This window comes from Physeter macrocephalus, chromosome 10 (assembly GCF_002837175.3).
Source record: "Physeter macrocephalus isolate SW-GA chromosome 10, ASM283717v5, whole genome shotgun sequence".
In the NCBI taxonomy this organism is placed as follows: domain Eukaryota; kingdom Metazoa; phylum Chordata; class Mammalia; order Artiodactyla; family Physeteridae; genus Physeter; species Physeter macrocephalus.
In genome coordinates this window covers 73,599,210-73,624,486 of record NC_041223.1, presented here as the reverse complement: position 1 = coordinate 73,624,486, position 25,277 = coordinate 73,599,210, and the positions used below count along the sequence as shown (strand labels likewise).

At 35.9% G+C, this 25,277-nt stretch overlaps 1 protein-coding gene across 4 annotated transcripts in view; it reads right to left on the bottom strand.

Annotated features, from left to right (window-relative positions):
- CEP162 (centrosomal protein 162) overlaps positions 1-25,277 on the bottom strand; it is a 102,858-nt gene that overhangs the window by 75,805 nt on the left and 1,776 nt on the right. Inside the window, exons 1-8 of one of the 4 annotated variants that reach the window (XM_055087638.1) lie at positions 25,091-25,216; positions 15,117-15,228; positions 12,564-12,710; positions 12,045-12,228; positions 9,844-9,911; positions 4,378-4,493; positions 2,720-2,750; positions 19-135 (exon numbers count right to left, since the gene is read on the bottom strand). In XM_055087638.1, the coding sequence (XP_054943613.1) occupies positions 19-135; positions 2,720-2,750; positions 4,378-4,493; positions 9,844-9,911; positions 12,045-12,228; positions 12,564-12,710; positions 15,117-15,156 (703 nt within the window). In that variant the 5' untranslated portion in view covers positions 15,157-15,228; positions 25,091-25,216. Of the gene's footprint in view, positions 1-18; positions 136-2,719; positions 2,751-4,377; positions 4,494-9,843; positions 9,912-12,044; positions 12,229-12,563; positions 12,711-13,017; positions 14,893-15,116; positions 15,229-25,090; positions 25,217-25,277 lie in introns of those variants that run through there. The other 3 variants (XM_007103819.4, XM_007103822.3, XM_007103820.4) reach the window with 3 other exon arrangements.

Genomic DNA, 25,277 nt, shown 5'->3' with positions numbered 1-25,277 from the left:
CTACTTTGTCCCTCTTACCTGTTCCTGTCATTTCATTATCAGTCATATCTGGCAGTGCTTCTAGCTTAGTTGTTGCTCTCTCCTGGTCATCAAGGTTGACCTCTGCAACAGAGTCTAATGAATCAAGCAGCACTACTGGAATAACATAAAAGAAAAAACTATTAGGAATATAGAGAAGCTTGTATGGTTCCATTAACAAAATATTTAAATCATATGCAATCTGTATAAAAACAAAGATAAATGTTTACATATAAAGAATACATAATCATAGATCTAAAACAAGCATGATTTTCTTCTTATATACAATAGAGTAGGCTTACATCAACATATATCTATGCTTATATACAAGTCTAATTTATGTTTATATGTAAAAGGCAAAAGGCCTGCAAAAAATAAAAAAAAATTCTTTTTTCCTCCAATTTTATTGATGTATAATCGCCAATTAAAAATTGTATATATTTGAGATCTATGACTTGATTTGATAAACATATACACTGTGAAATAATCATCAAAATCAAGATAATTAACATATCCATTTACCTTCTTTGGTGTATGTGGTGAGAACACCTAAGATCTCCCCTCTCAGCAAGTTTCAAGTAGTATACAACATTAACTATAGTCACATTGTTGTGCATTAGACCTCGCACATCGTTGTGCATTATTTATCTCACATAACTGAAACTTTGTACCCCTTAACCAACATCTTCCTATATCCCCCAACCTCAGCCTCTGGTAACCTACATTCTACTCTGTTTCTAGGAGATTGACATTTTTAGATTCCACATATGTGAGAATATGCAGTATGTCTTTCTTCACGTGGCTTATTTCACTTAATGTAAATGTCCTCCACATTCATCCATGTTGTTGCAAATGGCAGGATTTCCTTCTTTTTTTAAAGCGAAATATTATGCATGTAAATACATATACATATTACATATACATGTGTAGTATTATATATACTACATCTTCTTTATTCATTCGTCTGTTGATGGACATTTAGGTTGTATCCATACCTTGGGTACCGTGAATAATGCTGCAATAAACATGGGAGTACAGATATCTCTTCCAGATATATATCCAGAAGTGGGATTCTGAATAATAAGGTAGTTCCACTTTTAATTTTTTTCAGGAACTTCTATACTGTTTTCCATAAAGGCTGTGCCAATTTACATCCCTACCAACAGTGCACTAGAGTTCCCTTTTCTCCACATCCTCGCCAAAACTTTTTTCCTCTTTCTGATAACAGTCATTCTAACAGGTGTGAGGTGATATCTCATTGTGGTTTTGATCTGCATTTCCCCGATGATTAGTGAAGTTCAGTATCTTTTCATACACCTGTTTGCCCACTTATATGTCTTCTTTTGAGAAATGTCTGTCTGGGTCCTCTGCTCACTTATAATTTTTTGTTGTTGTTGTTACTGAGTTGCATGAGTTTTTTGCATATTTTGGATATTAACCCTTTACCAGATACATGGTTTACAAATAATTGTCCCACTTTATAGGTTGCCTTTTCACTCTGTTGTTTCCCTTGCTATGCAGAAGCTGTTTTTAGTTTAACGTAATACCATTTATCTATTTTTGCTTTTGTTGTCTGTGCTTTTGGGGTCACATCCAAAAAATTATTGCCTAGTGCAACATCAAGAAGCTTTTTTCCTATGTTTTCTTCTCATAGTTTTGCAGTTTCTGGTCTTATATTTAAGTCTTTGATCCATTTTGAGTTGATTTTTGTATGTGGTGTGAGATAAGGATCCAATTTCATTCTTCTGCACATGGATGCCTAGTTTTCTGAACACAATGTATTGAAGAGACTATCTTTCCTCGTTGTATATTCTTGGCACCCTTGTTGAAGATCAGGTGACAAAGACGCATGGATTTATTTCTGGGCTATTCTGTTTCATTGTTTTTGTTTTTGTTTCATTGGTTTTATATGTCTGTTTTTATGCCAGTACCATACTGCTTTGGTTACTATAGCTTTGTAATACATTTTGAAATCAAGGAGTGTGATGCCTCCATGCTTTGCTCTTTCTCAAGTTTGCTTTGGCTATGCGAGTTCTTTTGTGGTTCCATACAAATTTTAGGATTGTCTTTTCTATTTCTGTGAAAAATATCATTGGAATTTGATAGTGATTTCACTGAATCTGTAGGTCACTTTGGGTACTATGAACGTTTTAACAGTATTAATTCTTCCAATCCATGAGCACAGAGTAACTTTCCACTTATCTGTGTGTTCTTCAACTTCTTTCCTCAATGTTTTATAGTTTTAAGCATAATTTACCTCGTTGATGAAATTTATTCCTAAGTATTATATTCTTTTTGATGTCACTGTAAACAGAATTGCTCTTTTGTAGTTTTCCTGAGGAATATTTGTCTGGTTTTGGTATCAAGGTGATGCTGGCCTTACAGAATGAGTCTGGAAAAATTCCCTCTTCCTGTATTTTTTGGAAGAGTTTAACAAGGACTGATATCAATACATCTTTGAATGTTTAGTACAATTTATCCATAAAGGCATGTTGGGCTTTTAAAATATAAGTATTCTTAAATACAACAGGAAGAATTTAAAGTAGGCATAAGGAACGTATTATTGAGAAAATCTGTAAAGTTTAATTCATCAGAAAATATTTAAAAACAAAAATAGTAATTTGTTCAGAATTATTTAGATATAATTCTGAACAGACCAATTTTTCGCCAATGAAAATTTATGAATATACATAATATTTACCATTAGCCAGCATGCCAGTTTTCTCTTCTTCCTAAATTAAAAAAAGAAAAGTTACATGATTTGAGACTGAAGTTACACGAAATGACTGCAATGCAAAAGAATAACAAAATTTGAAAGCCAGTGCTTTACTCCATTATGAAACGATCAAGAAACGTGCTTTCTAGATTTCTTTCATCACACTCATTCACCGACAATTCTATAAGACTAGAGAATGTAGCTGTGAGAGAACTTCTAGAAGTTTCTTCAGAACCTTGGTGATTACCAGCAATTAATTCAGGCCTTTATAAGCCTTGTTTAAAGTATCTCAATGCCACCTGTTCATCCACCTTGCTCAGAAATTCTCCTATTTTTCGAACTCCAAGATAACATGGCTAGTTCACGTAAGATTCCTGCTATTATAATATCACCATTTTCCCTATTGATCAAAATTAATGATCAAATATAAGTTGCACTCATCATTTCATCGACATTTTGAGACAAAATCTTCAAAAAAGGCAGGCCATCAAATGGCAAGATAGTTGAAATTTGTCAAAATTATAGGTTCCCTTAGAGTAAGTTTTCTAATTGTGTCATCTATATTCTCCACTTGGATAGGCAGTGTATAGGATCCACCCATAAGAGCAGAGCTTTCATTCCTTCCTATTTTGACCCTTACTCAGACGGTTCTCTACTAGGCTTCCACATTTAGGTGGACACTTTTTTATACAGGCTATACTTTCTTAATATACCAAACTACTGTGCCCTCTACTGACCAATTTATTTTTCCAGTACAAATTACTGTAATACAAAGTATTGTAATTGCTATATTCCAAGTATGAATCCCATTAACTTTCTAAGCATAATTATCAGATCGCATTAACCTTCATGTATTTCTAAGGTCATATTCTTTTCTCCCACAAATTGAGTGACATAATGATACCAAGGACAAAGTACTAGGCAAATTAAAAAATAAGAGTATTTCTTAATACCTAGAAAGTGATCCCTGCTTTTATTTGCAGTCTATGGTTTCATATATGTTCAAAACATCTAGTCCTAACACACAGTTGCAAAAGAGACTGTATCCAGATCAAAACCAATATAACAAATAGTAATTGTCCTACTGGTTACTATTAGGTAGCTTCAAGGATAAGTTCTACCGGGCAGGCAATATGGAGTAGTACCCTTAGCCAGTCTTGGTAGCCAATTCTTGGTAAGAACTGAGAAACAAGAGAATTAAAGTACAACAACACTTAATGTGAATGGAATAATTTAGTTTACAATCTTAGCCCAGTAAGTTTCAGACAGTAATGTCACTATTAGCATAAATACTGAGGCAACTATGTATTGCACTTCACAAGGACAAGACCTACCAAAGAAAAGTATAGTTTAATATACCTGTTTAAAAATTAGATTTGAGATTTTAATGAAGTTTTCCATTTCTAAAGCTTGCGGAAACTTGCCATAAGAAATCTTTCAGAAAATCATCAACTGCCATGTATTTCATCAAGATTTAAATTGACACCTGAGTTAAGAAAACGTCTGAGTATTAAGAGACCTATAACTGTACAACAATGAGCTAGACTATAAAGAACTCTGTATTTTGAGCTCTTTATACAGCAACAGTCAGCTAAGATGATGAAAGAAGTTTCCAAACTGTCCAACATATAATTGATACATACCTGTTTAGGTACATTTATTTTTTCTGATTTGGAATTTTCTTTGGAATTAGTCTCTTCTTTAGGAGTCCAAGGTGCAGCAATATCCTCCTCATCTTCAAAATCATCACTATAATTTTCTGAAGAAAACAGTTTTAAAAATACAAGGATCATACTGTCAAAAAAGTCAAATTCCATGAAAATATTACTAGTTTCCAAAAGAAGTCTGCATAAGAATAATTTATTTAAATGTTAACATAAAGATACCTTGAAGAACATACTTTTTTGGGCAAAGATTTAAAGAGAATTCAATCCGTAAGACTTGGGTTTTATTTTTGTACTTTCAAACAGTTATCAGTTCTACATTTTTCATATTTTATATAATTAACCAACTGAAAATTTCTAGAGCTGTTCAAGAAATTTTATATCTTTAAAACAAACTTCAATTACTTGATTTTTTAAAGACAAAAATCTCAAAATTGCTTACTTATAAAAGGGAGCACTTTTGTGAAATCTTGACACTCTTAAACAAAAGGTTGGATTTTGCTTATTTTTTTTAAGTTGATTTTTTTTGTCTTTATAGGTATCTCTTCTGTAACCCTTAAGCAGTACTTACGAAAGGTCTATCTCTGACCCCTCCCTCAGGTAAATACTAGCCTTATATGACCTCCACTGTTTCTTAATCCTGGGCACTTCTCAGCTAAAGTCCCACATTATATCTCAATGGCTTTGTAGCAGAAGGGAAAGGTATGTCCATGTTACTATGATGCCATCAGGCTACTATGGCAAAGGTGGGCAGGGACTATCTGGCCAGGATCTCTTCATCAATTTTTAATTCGTTGTTTACAGCCCTTAAATCAAAGGACTGACTGAGATTTGTGGGCTATAGAACAGGAATGGCCTTTTCAGAGTGGAACTGATCATTCATAATCTTATTTGTATTTCAAAAGTCAGATCACATTCAGAGACAGGATGGCCTGATGGGAGAAAGACTGCACGAGTTACAAGAGAGTCTGCTTCTGGAATGGCCGTCCTTCAGTCTTCTCTTAGAAGAGAGGGGACAACTTGAATGTGATTAACAATGGAAGTCTGAAAATAATTAAGTTAAATAGAGATGTTTTCAGTGAGATCTACTTACAGAAACATCTCCATGTTAGTTCATAAGGAATACAATGGTGGAACAGCATGGGTATTGTGACTTAGGTAGATAAGCTAGGTGAGTTGATTAACTATATCAATATCTACATTCTGAGGATGAGAAGCACACCTTTCCTTCTCTTCTATATGAGAAAGAACCCTGCCTGGGATTTGCTAAATATCAGTAGACATATTTCAATTCACAAAACAGTTACTGAGAAATTACCTTGTATTAGACAAATTCTAGATGCTAGGACCAATATCAGATGATTAAGATCCTAATATTCTAGTGGGAATCACTGAATTTTAAGTACCTCAGTGATTAGTCTTTCTTAAGTAAAGATGATAAACAAGGAGAGAGGAGATAAGGGAGGGTATGACAATGAACTCAGACAACTACTTGGGATTTGGGAACTATCTGAAATCAATGGAGGGGGATGCAGCGTTTGTGTCACTGCAAAGAAGCAGTATAAGAAACAGTTCAGGTAGTGTGGCATAGTGCTTAGAGCATGACCAGGAGCCAGAACACTTGGATTCAATTCCTGGTTCTACTGTTTTCTGCTGTAGAACCAAAAGCAGGTCACAAACCCTCTTTGCCTCATTTTTCCCATCTGTAAAGTACGGATGATAATAGTATTTATTTCAGAGGGTTGCCAAGGAGATTGAGTTAAAGTGTTATATAATATGTACCATATATTAGTGTTAGCCATTATGTTTAGCAGTAGTAATTATCTTTGTTAGTATTATTATAGCTTGTGTTGCACTTAATCTGAATTGAAAGTTAATAAAGCCAAATGTTATTATTTCTGATTAAGAAAAGTGTTAATCTAATTTGCATTTTTCAAAACTACATTTTGTTAGTTGCACTTACTAACTGAATAGTCTGTAGGCAAATACTATTGTCCAACATATAAAAGACCAACCTCCTCCTCAGGAGTTTGTCATGATTAAACTAGGTTTGAAGCAAGAAGGAAATGCCACTGGTAGTCACAGAGAGAAATGAGACAGATAGGACAAGAAATAACAGGAAGGAAAACACTGTATCAGAGATTTCTGAAAGAAACACCAAGGGAAATAAAGTTTATATAAAAATGAAAAAATAAAACCCAATTGAAAAGGTGGTTCTCATATGAAAAATATCAGAGACAATAATATCCAGTTCTTTCACACTGTTTGGAAAACAATGAGAATATTAATTTTTATTGTTCTGACCTTTTGACAGGAAGATGTTACATATGTTTCTACTATTATATTCCATACCCTTGTAACTTTGAAAATATTATTTGCATAAATAGAAAATAGGTAAACAATCCTCAATGTAAAAGATCAAAAAGATACATTTTAGAGACATTTTTCATTCTCTGTTGGAATATTTGGCTGCGAATTTTAATTTAAGTATGATGGAATCTAGAGGACATTCTCCTCTACCATCTTGGATATCAAGGACTTTGTAAATAATGAGTAAAATGGACAAAATATATGAAACAATTGTTTTCAGACACTGGACAATCGACAGCGCAAAAATATGATTCCCAAGAAATATAACAAGTGAGCTGAGCCCTACGTTCACTAGAAGGTATGTACATCCTGGAGCGCTGAGCAGGGAGGGGGAGATTAGGACGGTCTCACTGTGTTAAGGATACAGAGATAAGAGTACAGAAAAGACAAGGTGATTAGAAGCTGCAGGGCAGTGATAAAGAGAGAAGGTACTGATGTAGCAATAGAGCACTAGAAATCTACATGGAGTAGATTTCTGAATCTTTCCTGGAGTCTTTCCTGAATACTGAGTCATGTATGTGCAGCTGGAGCAGAGAATAACTGGGAAGCTGCAGGCTAGACAGACAATTCCCAGAGTTCGCACAGGGTAAAGAGATTCTGAAGCTCTAACCAGCTTAAGTGGAAAAAATCCTCATTGTTTGGTAGGGGCATTCAGTGGAAATCTCAGGAGTAGCAGGGTCAAACTGCTAGACTAAGTAAGGCTCCTCTTGACGTCTCCTAACAAAGCAGAAGAAAAGGCTTGAAAAGATCAAGCTATCTGCCAGAACAAAGCTCAATACGCCTTAAAAGAAGAAAACAAGATCCAGACACTCAACAATGTAGAAAATCTATAATATATTCAACACTCAGTTAAAAAATTACTAGAATTACAAGGAGGAAAAAGTGACCACAACTAGGAGAAGCAGCAGCCAACAGAAAGAGACCTAGAAATGAACAAATACTGGGATCAGCAGAATATGCTCAATGTTGGGGACTTGGAAACATACTAAAGAGATGAAAAAACAAATCCAAAAGAAACTTCTAGAAAAGAAGAAAAAAATCAGTGAACTTGAAGACACTGCAATAAAAACTGAAACAGAGAGGAAAAAAAGGTTTAAAAAATGAAATAGTCTTAGTGACCTGTGGGACAAAATTTAACTTTCTAACATACGTGTAATTAGGATCAGAAAGCAAGGGGTGGCAGAAATGATATTTGAATACTTAATGGCAAAGACATTTTTTGATTTTGATGGAAACTATAAATTCACAAATCAATTGATGCTGAACCAGCTCCAAACAGGATAAATACAAGAAAAGCACACCAAGATCATCCTCATCAAATTGCCACAAAACTGGCCTAAAGAGAAAAATTTGAAAACAGAGGGAAAAGAAGACTATATATATACAAAATCACAATAACAGGAATTACCACTGACTGCTCATGAGAAATAACGTCATGGGACAATAGAATGAAATCATTAAAGTACTCAAAGAAATAAAAACTACCTACAATTTTATATCAAGCAGAAGTGCTCTTCAAAAACAAAGGCAAAATATACTTTCAGATAAACAAAACCTCAGAGAAATTATTCCTAGTAGACCTGCACTGCAAGAAAAGTTAAGGAGGTTTTTCATGCTGAACAAAAATAATACTAGATAGAAACTCAAAATAATACTAGATAGGGCTTCCATGGTGGCACAGTAGTTGAGAGTCCGCCTGCCGATGCAGGAGACACGGGTTCATGCCCCGGTCCGGGAGGATCCCACATGCCGCGAAGCGGCTGGGCCCATGAGCCATGGCCGCTGAGCCCGTGCGTCCAGAGCCTGTGCTCCGCAGTGGGAGAGGCCACAACAGTGAAAGGCCCACGTACTGCCAAAAAATAAATAAATAAATAAATACTAGATAGCAACTATTTGAAAGTTCTAAGAGAAGAGGTCTTAAAAGTTCTCATCACAAGAAAAAATAATTCTTTTGTAATTATGTAAGGTGACAGATGTTAACTAGACTCATTATGGTGCTCATTTCACAATGTATAGATATTGAATCATTACGTTGTACACCTGAAACTAATATAATGTTATATATGTCGATTATATGTTAATTTTAAAATAAACTTTTAAAATTCATTTCAAAATAAAAAGTAAAAAAAAAAGAAACTCAAATGTATGCAAAGAAATACAAGTCATTGGGAACGGTAAATACATGGATAAATATAAATTTTTACATATGTATAAATTTTTTTACCTTCCTTAAAAATTTTTAAAAATGATAACAGATTGTTAAAAGCAATAATAATAATGATAATAATAATACTGCTGCATTGTGGGGTTTTTAAGATACGTAGAAGAAAAATGTATGCCAAAAATAGCAAAAAGGTTGGGGGGAGTTTACTGTTAAGCTTCATGTAATGTGGTATAATGTTATTTGAAAGTAGACTCTAATAAGATAAAGATGCATATTGTGAATCACAGGGCAACTAAGAAAAAAATATAGCAAAGAAGTACAACTAACAAGCCAAAAGAAGGGTTAAGATGGAATGGTATAAATACTCAATCCAATAAAATGTAGCACAAAAGCAATAACCAGAAAAAGATGGGAAGATAAAAAAACAAATGGCAAAACAGTAAATAACCACATCAATGAATGTATTTTTGCAAAGGGTAGAAACATTTAATTAAAAGTCTGAGATTGTCAGATTGGATATAAAAGCAAAACTCAGCTATATGCTACCAAAAGAAAGCCATTTAAAATACTGAAACACAGACACATTAAACATCAAAAGATGGAAAAAGACACACCTCCCTTACCATGCTTTGGAGGTATTTGTCCTGACTGCACACATTCCCCTGGTCCTAGCACAAAAGTCCTTTTTCTGTCTTCCAAACGGGTCCACTACCCACTCCCAACAAACGAATCAGTCCTGCACTTACAACAGTTTCTTAGTAGCTCCAATTGTGCTGTAGGCAACTCACTCTACCTGTTCAAGCTCTTTCCAAGATAATATGATTTTCCTTTTATTTTTCTCTTATCAATGTCTTTATTAAAAGCTATATTATCTTTTCAAATACTGTAAATTTTAGAACCAATGAAATTACCTGCCAGTTCTTCATGTTTTGATTCATGCTCATGTTTATCTTCAGTCAGTTCCACATTAGCTTGATTACTGGAAAAATATTTACTTAATTTAGTATTACATGTTAATACATTATCATGCAATATTTTGTGTATATTTTTTAAAAACCTCTAACATTACATATTTCTTCTCAAGTACTTTTGTTCTAGCAAAAGCTAAAAATTTGGAAGCTATGAGGGAAATGTTTTGAAAATAAAGGATCTAAGACTAATTGTAGCTGCCAAAGTAATACAAAGGAGGAAAAAATGCCATTTTCTTAATTTTATACATAAATATGGGCATTTACATGTCTCAGGGCCCAGCCAGCCTTTCTATGCTAAAGATTAGGAACTGACCACAAGCTGTAAGAATCAGTGAAGTCTATGTGGAGACCAGAAAAAACTGCCAGAATCAGCATTTACATGCTAATAAGCAATTTCATCCTGAAATGGAAGCTGAAAGAGAGCCTTGAGCCAGTAAATACTCAGCAAGGTGACAAGAAAGCTACTTTTAATTATATTGGATATATTAGTTCATATACTGCCTTCCTTCAAACCAAAGAATCAGTTCTACCTTTTTCAGTCCCCCAACCGTGTCTTTAGTGAGATCATTAGCAGATCCAAGAAACTATAAACTCTAATAACAGTAGCAGAAAATACCATTGCATACTCAATACACTACTGCACTCTGACTAGGCTGTTCTTGTGTAGAAATATCAGTAGTTAAGAATATCGTTAAGAACAAAGAAATGTTAAGAAATATTGCAAAGGGGCAAAAACTTGTGGCCAGCAAACTGCACTCTGACTAGGCTGTTCTTGTGTAGAAATATCAGTAGTTAAGAATATCATTAAGAACAAAGAAATGTTAAGAAATATTGCAAAGGGGCAAAAACCTGTGGCCAGCAAACCTGTGTATGTTTAATCTGTGTCACTGTTAGGACAGGAAACCACCATGGGCCCTGAGGGTCCCTAGGTGTTCTTGCTGGGTATGCCAAGAACGCAAGGCACAGACCCTCCTTCCTAGGTCATTTCTCAGGGTTGTGTGCAGTGAGCAACTTTGAGAGACGAGGCAATGTTTCTGCCCCCAAAGCAGGCTTGTTTCCACTTACTCTAAAGCAAAGATTCCCCAAGCTCAGTGACCCTCTCCTGTAAAGCAACCCATTGCACTGGCAAACAGCCATCATGGACCCCGTGAACCTTGTGGGGCATGGGAAACTAAGGCAAATAAACATGACCCTCAGGTCCTGCTTTTGTGTTAAGAAATAAAGTCCTTTTGTTTCTGACCCAGGAATCTTGTGTTTATCGTCAGCATTCATAAAACTGGCAGGCTGACTTGTTAGCTTGCAAGTAGGGTAAAAATCTCAGACCCTGCACAGTTCATAAGGGTCACTGCTTTGTCCACTGTCTAAGAAAATAAGCATCTTGAGGAGACCAGGCACTCTAATGACCAGAGGCTATGAGTCTCCTGACCCTTAATTTAAATATAGTTTGGTGTTCTTAAAATCTTAAAATTGTAGTCTGGCTTCCATTTATAATTTAAAAAATTAAATGGAAAACTGAAACTGAGGAAATTAAAGATATCAGGTTTCATAAAAGTCTTGAGAATGCCAAAGGTCTACGTCACTTACAAGGCACCAGCTCAGTCAACTAGTAAAATTTCCAGGATAAATGAGGTCTCCTAATAATCATTAGGGTCAACCATACACAAAGGTAGGACACAAACCAAATCAGTCTTTGCTGCCTGGTTCCTCCTTCCTTTTTTGTTCCTATTTCCCCTGAGTTTATAATAGCTACCTGGACTCTCTTGTTGACCTTATCTCTGGAAAATCACTGAATAAATTACCTTCCTAGTTAGGTCTATTTGGCAATGTGCTATTCATTTCAAAAGTACCTCATGCATGAAATTTCAGATCTCTAGAGGCTCTCAAATACACATCAACGTTTTCCAGCCCATATATATATATACACACACACACACACACATATGTATATATAAATTATATTCTACACACACACACGCTACCCCAGACCAAAATAATGAAGAGAAAATAGAATTAAAAATAAGATTTAAATTTTGCCTGTTATATATGTTTACCCCTTCAATTCCATGCATCTACCAGCCTTTCAAAAATATAGAAAGACACAAAAATCACTCAGTGATTAGTTTATATTGTATTTATATTACCTATGTAAAGCTTTAAAATGTGTGGAGTCATTAGAATCCAATTCTTCATTTAATCTTGAGTAATCAGTGGAAAATGTGAAGCCTTTCTCAAGCCTGGCAAAAAATTGCTCTTTTTCCTCTTGCTCTTCTAATGTGTCCAATCCCAATCCAAGAACGCTATGATTGAGCTCAGGAACTACTATCTCTAAATGGAAAGCACAAATATATTTCATTAACACACAGAATTTTGAAAAAATTAATTTTAATGATGTATTTATTGACATTACATAGGAAGACTACAAAAAATCTGAAACATACTTCACTTAATCTCTTACTCAAATATAGCTTTATATTCATTATAATACGTAAGGCTATGAAGCTTCTCCCGAGGTATAATTCTAAACCTTCTAGGAAGATATTAAATCTGTCTACACGCTTCAGTAAAGGAGGCTCCAAGACAGTTATGAGTTAACTTTTCTAAAAATCCTGATTATAAGCATAGTAATTAACCTGTCAACTCACATCCCTCACAATTCTTACCATTGGCCTCTAAGCTGTCAATACTTAAGATAGAGGTTCCACTGCTCTTAAGAAACTGAACCCTTTCAGCAGATTCCTCTTCTATTTCCATAATAGGCTGAGGAGTCTTCTTTGTTTTCAAATAGCTTACATTTGTTCCAAGTAGTCCTGGGATGGGATTTAATATAGTTGGATATTTATGTTAAGAGAATTGTTTTGACTACTATGCCAACACAGTAGTACTGTTATACTTGCTTATACTAGTTATACTGTTATATTAGTTATAATAGTAGACAGTAGCTATGAGATAAACAGTATGAAATAAAAATCCATCAGACCAAAAATTCACAAAACAAAAATTACAATTCTATTTGATTGCAGTGCATCTTATTAAGTGGAATATTTCAAAAACTTGCACGATGAGACGAGATTTTTAAAAAATTATTTTGAAGCACAAGTACTTAATACAGTATACCATGCCACTTGGGGAAGTAATCCCAGGGCAGGAGTCAACGGTCAGACCACGCTCATCTTCATAGGCTGGGGGTAGGGTTTTGCTCTTCATTCTAAAAGCACTAGAAAACACTGGAAAAGTTACACAATATCAAAATTTCTTTACCCTAGCAGTATATATTTGTTGTAAAAAACTGATATATAGGAAAAAAATAACTATATTATATGATACAAATAATAAGATTAGAAAAATACCACTTTTGCTTAGAAGGAAGCCTTATTGAGAAGTTACAAATTGTGACTTCAATTTCCTACTTAGCATCCTATTGGAAAGGCTTTAGAATCAAATTATTTTATGGCTCTGTGTGAATAATGGTTTTAACTGATCCAATAATAACTTCCACACAGCTGGAGAAAATCAGGAGATATATCTATAGGCACTTCAAATGAAAACATACACGCCAAGGTCAGGGTGCTGTCAGGGCATCTGTCCAGGGTCTCAGCACGGCTCTGAAGATGGACTCAGGGATGTGACCCACACTAACCAACCTCATGGGAGACTAATACAACTGAAACCAAGATCCAATTCAGTTATTTTTAATGAAGAGTATAACCAGTAGGAGAATTAGACGGTTTCACTAACTAGGCAGAACATTTTGTCCTTATAGCAACTGAAAGAGAAAGCAAAATTATAAGGTTGAAGTAGCTCAATGTTGATGTTTAATGGCATCTATGTAAGACTGGGAATGCATTCCTCTCAAAAGGGGTGTTCAATTCTCCCATAGAAGCTTCTACACTCTTGATGGCAGGAATCATATTTTGTCTTTGCATACTAGTGCCAAGTACTCAGAACATAACATGAACTCAATAAATGTTTGTGACTGAACCAGGGACCAGGTTATACCCTTGGGCAGAGAAACCTTCTTCCCCTGTGTTTAAATGGACACTGTCAAAGTCTCCTTCCTAAGTATCCTTTGCATCCTTTACTAATCAAATCCACTCTGATTGATACATTCTTTTAAAAAAAAAATTTAGTATCTTTAGTCAGGTTACATTCAAGTGTTGGTCTAGGACCTATTCTTTCCCTTTAGAGTGAGTTTGCACACTCCATCTCTGATTCATTACTTTCTAGATAAAGATTTTAATGCTAAATAAGTCACAAATCATTGTCAATTATTTCAATAGTACTTAATCATATAATATCCTTTTCAAGCATCAATAGGGGGAAAGATTCTAAAAAAGAATTCTTCACATGCAAACTTTAGCACTGTGTGTGGTTTATGGATTTATGAAAACACACTGAACTTTTCAATAAGGCAATTCCTTACTGTAAAGTAAAGTGTTAAGAAGAACAGAGAAGTGACTATCAAATTCACAGTAACATTTATCTATTAAACACATTTATTATTTACTGTTGAGGGTCAAGGAGCACAAGGAAGAAGAAGAGATATAGAAATCCTATCAGTTCATAAAATGGTACTTAGTGATACACAAATAGTGTGAACATAGGTACTTAACAGAGGTAGTCTGAGGATCCTTGCGAATACAGCAGTATCATATATAGTAGCTATACTGAAGAAAACACCCGGAGAGTAATTTTCTATTTGTAAAGATGTGAGTAGGAATAGTTCCAAAAAAGATATACACATGTGCTAGACAGGATCAATAATGAGTTATTTACCATTAAGTTAATAAAATTATTTTTTTCTACTGTCATTAACAGAGAGCAATACCAAAATCTATAGATTTGTTAAAATCTTCCCAATGCAGCGACATTAATACATTGTCAGAATATTTTATTAAATCACTTTAAATCAATTTACCATTAAACATGATAATATATAAATATACCTAATATTATTCACCATCTTAAATTGAGTAACGATAAATTATTTCAATGTAAAATAATCTAGTAATGCAGAAACATAGATTCGCTATTATATAAGAAATATATCATAAAGTTAAGTAATATGAAAATCAAGTCAAACTTCAAAAATTCACACTATTAGTATTATTTTCTTTATATATTTATTAAAAGCATGGTAAGAAAATCCAGAATTAAAAGTCTTGACTGCCCCCCTGTGGTCAAATAATTTAAAATTAAAAATCAGCAATATTTACCACCATCTTCAAATTCATCTTCAGTTATCCACCATGGCATTGTATCATTCTTCTTCACTTCTTTAGGTTGTCTAGGTGTTTTATTTGAATTTTCAAAAGAATCATCTGAAAGCTAAGTCAGATACAAGCTAGTGAATTTTAAATTCAAGAATCCCAGATTTATCACTGAAAATGTTTCTTCGTTCTCTGATATTTATCACCTAAACATTCTCAGCAATTATGTATAAATTCATATATTTCTAGACTTATGGGGTCAAAATAACTTAAACATAAAGAATACATCTCTGAACACTGATTTCATACCCAGAATTAAACAAGCAGACGAACCAAGGAGAAAAACATCAACAATAACAACAAAGAAATAAAAAACTTGATCAAGAAACCTAATCAGGAAGGAATAAAAGGATATAATCCTTTTTAAGACATTATCTCGGGTCTAAGAATAAATAATGATTGAGCAAAATCACCTAGCATCACTCTAGAAGAACACAAAATTCTAAGACCAGGAAGAACTGAATGTGAGGTGTTTACCAGAGAAATTTGCATTTGTCACAATGATTAACAAACTTTAATAAAATTTTATTTGTCCTTTTCTACTCTTCAGGTTCAAATCTTACTACAATCCTAAACCCCTACTCTAACCCCGATCTACCACCCTTACTCTCAGCCAATAACTTGGGCTCTCTCTTCACAGAGAAAATAAAGATCTTAGGTCAAAAACCACCCTCCTTCTCCTTCCCCTCACTCCACCACTAAACTCACCCGTTAAGACACTGCTTTCCTCTCTCAGAAGAGCAATTCTTTCCTCCACTCCCAGGAGAACCTGCAGAGGGGCCACCTCCCGCCTCGGGCTATCCTAATGTGTCTCTGCACCTCACTCCCTCCTCAATCTCCTTGCCCTCCTTCCCTCAGGTTATAAACTTGCTCATCACTGCATCCCCAGGGCCTAGAACAGCACCTGCCATAATTGTATAGTATAAGAATGAACACTCAAGTCTACCCTACTTAAAAAAATGAAAACAAACAAACAAAACAAAGCAAACAGGCAAAGTTCCTTACTCCTACCTCCCTTTCATTCTACCTATCACCTTTCCTTTATGTACATTCTAACTTCTCCAGGTCACTGTTAAACCCCTTAAAATCTGGTCCCCATCCAAAACAGCTCTCCTCAGTCACCACAGGCCTCCTACATGCCACAAATAAAGGATGACTGTCAGTCATCTCCCTGATCATACCATGGAGTTTGACATGGTGACCAACTCTCACTTCCTGCAATCTCTCCCTTTGACCTCATAGCACCACTTCCTCCAGGTTATACTTCACCTCTGTGACCTTTCCTAGCCAACTCTAATAGCTCTTGGCCCTTTTGCCCTTTTCTTTAACACGAGACTTCCCCAGGACTCTGCTCTTGGTCCTTTTTATCCTTATTCTACACACTTTTTCTGGAGAAGAAATCAACATTTATTAATTACTTGCCTGCTCTATGTCAGGATCTATACTCAGGTTATTTCAGTTTTTAAATAATCCAGCAGAGATTTACTGATGGGGAAGTAAGCTCAGAGAAGTTAAGCAATTTGCCCAGGTTGCGACTATCAGTAAGTGATACAGAGCTGGGATTCAAACTTGGATTTCTCTAACTAAGGCCTGTCCACTTTCAAATACTCTAGATGGTCCCCCAACTAGGACATTGGTACCTGGGGCACTTCTTAAACTTCTGAGAAGACTACACACACATTTCCACCTGCCAACCAAACAACTCTACCCCAATGACTTGTAAGAATGCCATTTTTAAATTTTCAAAAAGAACTCACTGTCTTCCTTGACCACCAGGAAGGATGAGGGGAGGAGCAAAGAAAGAGTATTCTTTACTCCATCTGAATTTTAGTTGCATCACCTTCCACACAGTCTTATACTTCACTGTCACCATGAAATGTTCCATTTCTCTCTCCTTTCTATCTCTTGCTGTTTACCAAACTCTGACAATCTGCCTCAGGTTCAGTTTTTTCCTCCTAATCCCATGGCTACGTAAAAGTGTGAAAGAAGGACTATAGGTGTTTGGAGCCAGACAGATCTGAGTTCAAACTTTTAACTTCAAAATAAGCTAGTTCTGTTGCTGAGGGAAAATTACACCTCTTTTTTCAGTTTATACATATATAAAACAAGCATGGTGACACTGACCTTGCAGGGCTGTGGCAAAGATCAGCAAAGAAACAGAGAATGCCCGTCCTACTGTCTACATAGTAGGTATTCTCACTTCTGACAATCTTCCACACTGCTTTCTAGGCTACTATCATTAAAAACAAAACAAAACAAAACAGCTGGCCACCCAGTTAACAACAGTGCTCGTGAGGATATGGAGAAACTGGAACCCTAATATTACTAATACACTTCTGATGAGAGTAAAATGGCACAGCCGTTTAGGGAAGTCTGGCAGTTCCTCCAAAGGTTAAACATAGAGCTACCGTATGACCCAGCATTCCCACTCCTAGGTATACACACACGAGAACTGAAAACATACAACCACACAAAAACTTACATATAATTGTCATAGCAGCATTATTCATAATTGCTAAAAAGTGGAAAGAACTCAAATGTCCATCAGCTGATAAGTAGGTAAACAAAATGTGGTAAATCCATACGATGGAAAATTATTCAGCTATAAAAAATGGAATGAGGTACTGATAGATATGACAACATAAACGAACCTTGAAATTGTTATGTTAAGTAGAACAAGCTGTAAGAAAGACCCATATGGAATTGGGTAGGAAGGGAAGAAAAGCGATCAGGTCAGGACCTGTTCCCCAGGGAAGGGACATAGAAAAGGGTTTAATTAAAAGGCTTGGAAACTCACTCTGGGGAGTAGGTGGCTAGAACCACATATTGGGGCCATAGCCCTGGGGTCTGCCACTGGGAAGATGAGTCCCCACAGCTGGTTATAAAACCAGTGGGACCAACAGTGGGGCTGTAAGAAACCGAGACTCTGCTCGTGAAGAGTGTGCACATATTTCCTTACTCCCGAAACAAGGTGGAGGAAGCAGAATGAAACTGCACAGGACTCTGGCTGGTTTCCTATGACCACCCTGGCACAAGCCCTGGCCCAAGCCAAACCCCTACTCCAGCCCCTCTTGCTCCAGCACTATTCCTCTCTGGGGCAAAGATGACAATGTGACAATGCTAGGAGAGGAAAGAGTACATGCTTATAGGGAACAGAAGCAGCTGGGACCCAACACTCAGGGCTTCTGCTCCAGCACCTTGGGACTCCCTCCCACCCCTCATAGGGTGGTGTTGGCCACTGAGCGAGGAGAAGCCCTGGCTCACACCTGGCTCTGCCTTGAGCTCCTTCATCTCCAGTCCCACCTCTTACCAAAGTGACAGCTGCCAGCACACCCTGGAGAAAGACACAACTCCTGCTCACGTCAGATCCAGCTCTCCCACCAAAGCCACCAGGCACGTGCAGACTGCACAGGGACACTCCCACAAAGGGGCACCCCTTCAAGATGGGGATAGGTAACTGTTTCACTTAATTTCATAAAGACAGAGAAAGTTAAACAAAATGAGAAGACAGAAGAACTTGTTTCAAACAAAAGAACAAGAAAAACAACTAATGAAACAGAGATAAATAATTTACCAGATAAGAAGTTCAAAGCATTAGTAATAAGAATGCTGAAAAAGGAATAGATGAACACAGTGAGACTTTTAACAAGAAACTAGAAAATATAAAAGAACCAGCCAGAACTGAAGAATACAACTGTAATGAAAAACACACTAGAAAGAATTAACAGCAGACTAGGTGATACAAAAGAATGCATAAGTGATCTGGAAGACAGAATAATGGAAATCACCCAACCAGACATGAAAAAAACAAATTTAAAAAATGAAAACAATTTAAGGGAACTCTGAGATACCATCAAGTGTACCAACATTCATATTATAGGTGTCCCAGATGGAGAAGTCAGAGAGAAAGGAGTTGAAAATTTATTTGATGTAATTATGGCTGAAAACTTCTTGAACCTGAATAAGTAATCAGATATCCAGGTACAGGAGGCACAGAGAGTCCCAAATAAAATGAACCCAAAGAGACCCACACCAACACATATCACAATTAAAGTGTTATTAAAATGTTAAAAGTTAAAGAGATTATTCTAAAGGCAGCAAGAGAAAAACAAAGAGTCGCATACAAGTGAACCCCACCCCCCAAAAGCTATCAGCTGATTTTTCTGCAGAAACTTTGCAGGCCAGAAGGGAATGGCATGATATATTTTAAGGTGCAAAAGGGAAAAACCTAAAACCTAGGATACTCTACCCAGCAAGATTATAATTTGGAATTAAAGGACAGATGAAAAACTTCTCAGACAAGCAAGACTAGAAGAGTTCATCAATACTAAATTGACCCTAAAGGAAATGTTAAAGGGTCTTCTCTCAGTGGAAAAGAAAATGCTACAACAAGAAGTAGACATGTATAGGAAAAGAAAAACCCCAATAATAATGACAAATATACAGTAAAGGCTGTGGATCAACCATTTAAATAAGCTAGTACAAAGATTCAAAGACAAAAATTGTATAATCAGCTATAACTATAATAAAAAGGTAAGGGATAAACATGAAGATGTAAAATATGACAAAAACACAAAATGTTGGGGAGGGGAGAAAAAAATGTAGAACTTTTAGAATGTGTTTGAACTTAAATGACTACCAGTTTAAAACAAGTAGATATAACCATAGATCAACATATATGAACCCCATGGTAAACAGAAATTAAAACCCAACAATGGACACACAAAAACTGGAGAGAAAGGAGCACAAGCATACCACTAAAGAAAATCATCAAACCATAAGGGAAGAAACAAAAAGAAGGAAAAAAGAACAGAGAATAAGTACAAAAACCAGAAAAAAGTAACAAAATGGCAGTAAGAACATACCTATCAATAATTACTTTAAATGTGAATGGACTAAATGCTCCAATCAAAAGAGGGTGGCTGATTGGAGAAAAAAACAAGACCCATCTATATGCTGCTTACAGGAGACTCGCTTCAGAGATAAAGACACACACAGACTGAAAGTGAGGGGTTAGAAGTTATTTCATGCAAATGGAAACAAGACAGCTGGGGTAGCAATACTCATATCAGACAAAACAGACTTTAAAACAAAGTCTATAACAAAAGGCAAATAGGGCATTGTATAATGATAGAGGGATCAATACAAAAGAGGATATAACATTCATTAAAATACATGCAACTAATATAGGAGCATCTAAATATACAAAGCAAATGTTAACAGCTATAAATGGAGAAATTGGCAATACAAAAGCAGTAGGGAGTGTTAATACCCAATTTACATCAAAGGACAGATCATCCAGACAGAAAATCAGTAAGGAAACACTGGCTTAAATGACAAATTAGACCAGATGGACTTAATAGATATCTACAGGATATTCCATCCAAAACCAGCAGAATACACATTATTTTCAAGTGCGCATAAAACATTCTCCAGGGCAGACCACACTCCAGGCCACAAAAAAGTCTCAACAAATTTAAGAAGACAGAAATTATATCAAGCATTTTTGCTGATCAGCATGGTATAAACTAGATATCAATTATAGGAAGAAAAATGAGAAAAACACAAACGTGGAGACTAAATGACATGCTACTAAAAAAAAAATGGGTCAATGAAGAAATCAAAGAGGAAATCAGAAAATACCTTAAGACAAATGAAAATAAAAACACAACTTTCTAAAATTATGGGATGTAGCAAAAGCAGTTCTAAGAGGAATGTTTATAGTGATACAGGCCTACTTTAAGAAACAAGAAAAATCTCAAACAAACAATATAACCTACTATCTAAAGGAATTAGAAAAAGAAGAACAAAGTCCAAAGTCAGCAGAAGAAAGGAAATAATAAATACCAGAGAGAAAATAAATAAAATAGAGACCAAAAAAATAAAATAAAAAAGATCAATGAAACCAAGAGCTGGTTTTTTGAAATAATAAAGAATTTTTTTTTTCTTTTTTGGTTGCACGGCATCTTAGTTGTGGCAGGCAGGCTCCCCAGTTGTAGTCATGGGCTCCTTAGTCGAAGCACGTGGGCTCCTTAGCTGTGGCTCCAGGGCTTCTTAGTTTCAGCTCACCAGCTCCTTAGGTGCAGCTCATGGGATCCTTAGTTGTGGCTCACCGGCTCCTTAGTCACGGCATGCAGGCTCCCTAGTTATGGCATGTGAATTCCTAGTTGCAGCATGCATGTGGTATCTAGTTCCCTGACCAGGGATCAAACCCGGGCCCTCTGCATTGGGAGCGTGGGGTCTTATCCACTGCTCCACCAGGGAAGTCCCCCCCAAAATTAAGAAAACTGATAAGCCTTTAGCCAGGGGCTCATCAAGAAAAAAGAGAGAGGACCCAAACAAACAAAATAAAAAAGAAAGAGGAGAACTAACAACCAATATCACAAATAATAAAATCATAAGAGAATACTACAAACAGTTACATGTCAACAAATTGGACAACCTAAGAAATGGATTAATTTCTAAAAACATACAATCTTCCAAAACTGAATCAGGAAGACACAGACAATCTGAACAGACCAATCACTAGGAGTATAATTGAATTAGTAATCAGAAACTAACAGCAAACAAAAGTCCAGGATAGCTTCACAGGGGAATTCCACCAAACATATAAAAAGCTAATATCCTTCTCAACCTATTCCAAAAAACTGAAGAGAGGACACTCCCAAATTCATTCTACAAGGTCACCATTACCCTGATATTAAAAACAAGACAAAGACACTACAAAAAAAGAAAACTGCAGGCTGATATCTCTGATGAATACAGATGCAGAAATCCTCAACAAAGTATTAGCAAACTGAACTCAACAATATATAAAAAGAATCTTACACCATGATAAAGTAGGACTTACTCTAGGGATGCAAGGATGGTTCAATATTTGCAAGTCAATCAATGTGATAAACCACATTAACAAGTCACATGATCATCTCAATAAATACAGAGAAAGCATTTGACAAAATTCAATATCCATTCATGACAAAAACTCTCATCAAAGTTGGTATCTAAACTCATATCGCAACGTAAAAAAGGTCATTTATGACAAACCCACAGCTAACATCATATTCATTTGTGAAAAACTGAAAGCGCTTCCTCTAAAATCAGGAACAAGATAAGGATGCCCACTCTCACCACTTCTATTTAATAAAGTATTGGAAGTCCTAGCCAGAGCAATCAGACATGAAAAGAAATAACAGGCTTCCAAATTGAAAGGGAAGATGTAAAGCTGTCAGTATTTGCAGATAGCATGATACTACATATAGAAAACCCTAAGGTCTTCACCAAAAAACTCTCAGAATTAATAAATGGATTCAGTAGCTTTGTAGGATACAAGATTAATATACAGAAATCTATTGTTTTTCTACACACTAATAATGAACTATCTGAAAGAGTAAGAAAACCATCCTTTTTAAAATCACATCAAAAAAAATAAAATACATAGGAATAAACTTAATCAAGGAGGTGAAAAACTCATAGTCTGAAAACTATAAAACATTGATGAAGGAAACTGAGTATGATACGGCAAGTATGAAATAGCAAGATAGCTCGTGTTCATGGATTGGAAGAATTGATATTGTTAAAATGTCCATGCTACCCAAAGCAAGCTACAGATTTAATGCAATACCTATCAAAACACGTATGACATTTTTCACAGAACCAGAACAAATAATGCTAAAATTTATACGAACAACTAAAGACCCTGAAAAGCCAAAGCAATGCTGAGAAAAAAGAACAAAGCTAAAGGTATTAAGCTCCCTGACTTCAGACTATACTAGGAAGCTTCAGTAATCACAACAGTGTGGTACTGGCAGAAAAGCCAACACATCCATCAACAGAACAATAGAGAGCCCAGAAATAAACCCATGCACTTATGGTCAATTAATCTACAACAAAGAAGGCAAGAATTTACATTGGAAAAAAGACAATCTCTCATTGAAGTAAGTGGTGCTGGGAAAACTGGATAGCTACATGTTAAAGAATGAAGTTAGAACATTTTCGCACACCATACATCAATACAAAAATAAACTCAAAATGGAGTAAAGACCTAAGTATAAAACCTGAAACCATAAAACTCCCAGAAGAAAACATAGGCAGAACACTCTGACATAAATTGTAGCAATATTTTTTTGGATCTGTCTCCTAAGGCAAAGGAAACAAAAGCAAAAATAAACATGGGACCTAATCAAACTTAAAAGCTCTTGCACAGTAAAGGAAACCATCGATAAAATGAAAAGAACCTATAGTACAGGAGAAAACAATTGCATATCATATGACCAATAAGGGGTTACTATCCAAACATCTCATATAACTCAATATCAAAAAAAAAAACAGAAACAAAAATAAAAACCCAACATGATTAAAAAATGGGGCACAAGATATACACATGGCCAACAGGCACACGAAAAGATGCTCAACATCGCTAATCATCAGGGAAATGCAAATCAAAACCCCAAATAGGTATCACCTCACACCTGTCAGAATGGCTACAAAGAGCAAATGCTGGTGAGGATGTAGAGAAAAGGGAACGCTGTACACCGTTAGTGGGAATGTAAATTGGTACAGCCACTATGGAAACAGTATGGAGGCTCCTCAAAAAACTAAGAACAGAACTACTATATGATCCAGTGATTCTACTCCTGGGTATATATCCTAAGAAGACAAAAACACTAATTCGAAAAGATAAATGCATCCCAATGTTCATAGCAGCATTATTTACACTATCAAAGATATGGAAGTGTTCATCAATAGATGAATGGATAAAGAAGGTGTGGTATAGAGATATATGATGGAATGTTACTCAACCATAAAAAGAATGAAATTTTGTCATTTGAAACAACATGGATGGACCTGGAGGGTACTATGCTTAGTGAAATAAGTCAGAGAAGAACAAATACTATATGTTATCACTTATATGAGGAATCTAAAAAAATAAAACAAATGAATATAACAAAGCAGAAAACAGACTCTCGGATATAGACAACAAACTAGTGGGTACCAGTGGGAAGAGAGAAAGGAGGAGGGGCAAAATAGGGGTAGGGGTAGGGATTAAAATGCACAAAGTACTATGAATAAAATAAATAAGCTACAAGTATATCATGCAGCACAGGGAGTACAGCCAGTATTTTACTTTAAATGGAGTATAATCTATAAAAACTGAATCACTGTTTGAACTAATATCGTACATGAACTATACTTCAATAAAAAAAAATACAGCTGTCATGTCAAAGACCATTCATTCTTATGCGAGCCAGAAAAGAGATCTAAACAAGTGAAATAATGAATGGTTCTAAGAGCTACATGGAGAATTAAGTACATGGTATAAGAAGGAATTTGGTAGTTACTTTTTTACTGGATCAACAGAAAAAAACCCTCCCTTAGGTAGTGATTTTAAAAAGAGATCTTCACCATCCAGGTAAAGGATAGAGGAATAGACAGCATTATTGGCAGAGGAACAGTACAAAGCTCCTAATGTGAAATGAGCTTGGTATGTCTGGAGGAGAAAAAAGGCGTGAATGGCAAAGGGGTTAGAGCAGTGTACAGTCAGTGAGCTGGGTGTGAGCAAAATAAAATCATCCAGGGTTTTGTAAGCCACAGAAGGGAGTCAGGATTTTACTCTGTGTGTGATGGGAAGCCAATAGAGTGTTTTCCATTGGGAGTAACAGAGTCTGACTTATGTCACAAACCACGCTGGCAGCAGTGTGGTGAAGGAACACTTGGACAGTACGTAGGAACAGTTGCAGTAGCCTAGTGAGATGATGGTGTCCTGGATTAGGAAAGTTGCAGTGAAGAGGGAGAGAACTAGAGGGATGATAGATATATTTTGGAAACAAGTGACAGAGCTTGACGATAGGCTGATTGCATTCTAGAAGAATGAGTTTCTTGTGGGACAATTTACAATATAGCTTTTAAAAATATAAACTTACATGGGCTTCCCTGGTGGCGCAGTGGTTGAGAGTCCGCCTGCCGATGCAGGGGACACGGGTTCGTGCCCCGGTCTGGGAAGATCCCACATGCTGCGGAGCGGCTGGGCCCGTGAGCCATGGCCGCTGAGCCTGTGCGTCCAGAGCCTGTGCTCCGCAACGGGAGAGGCCACAACAGTGAGACGCCCGC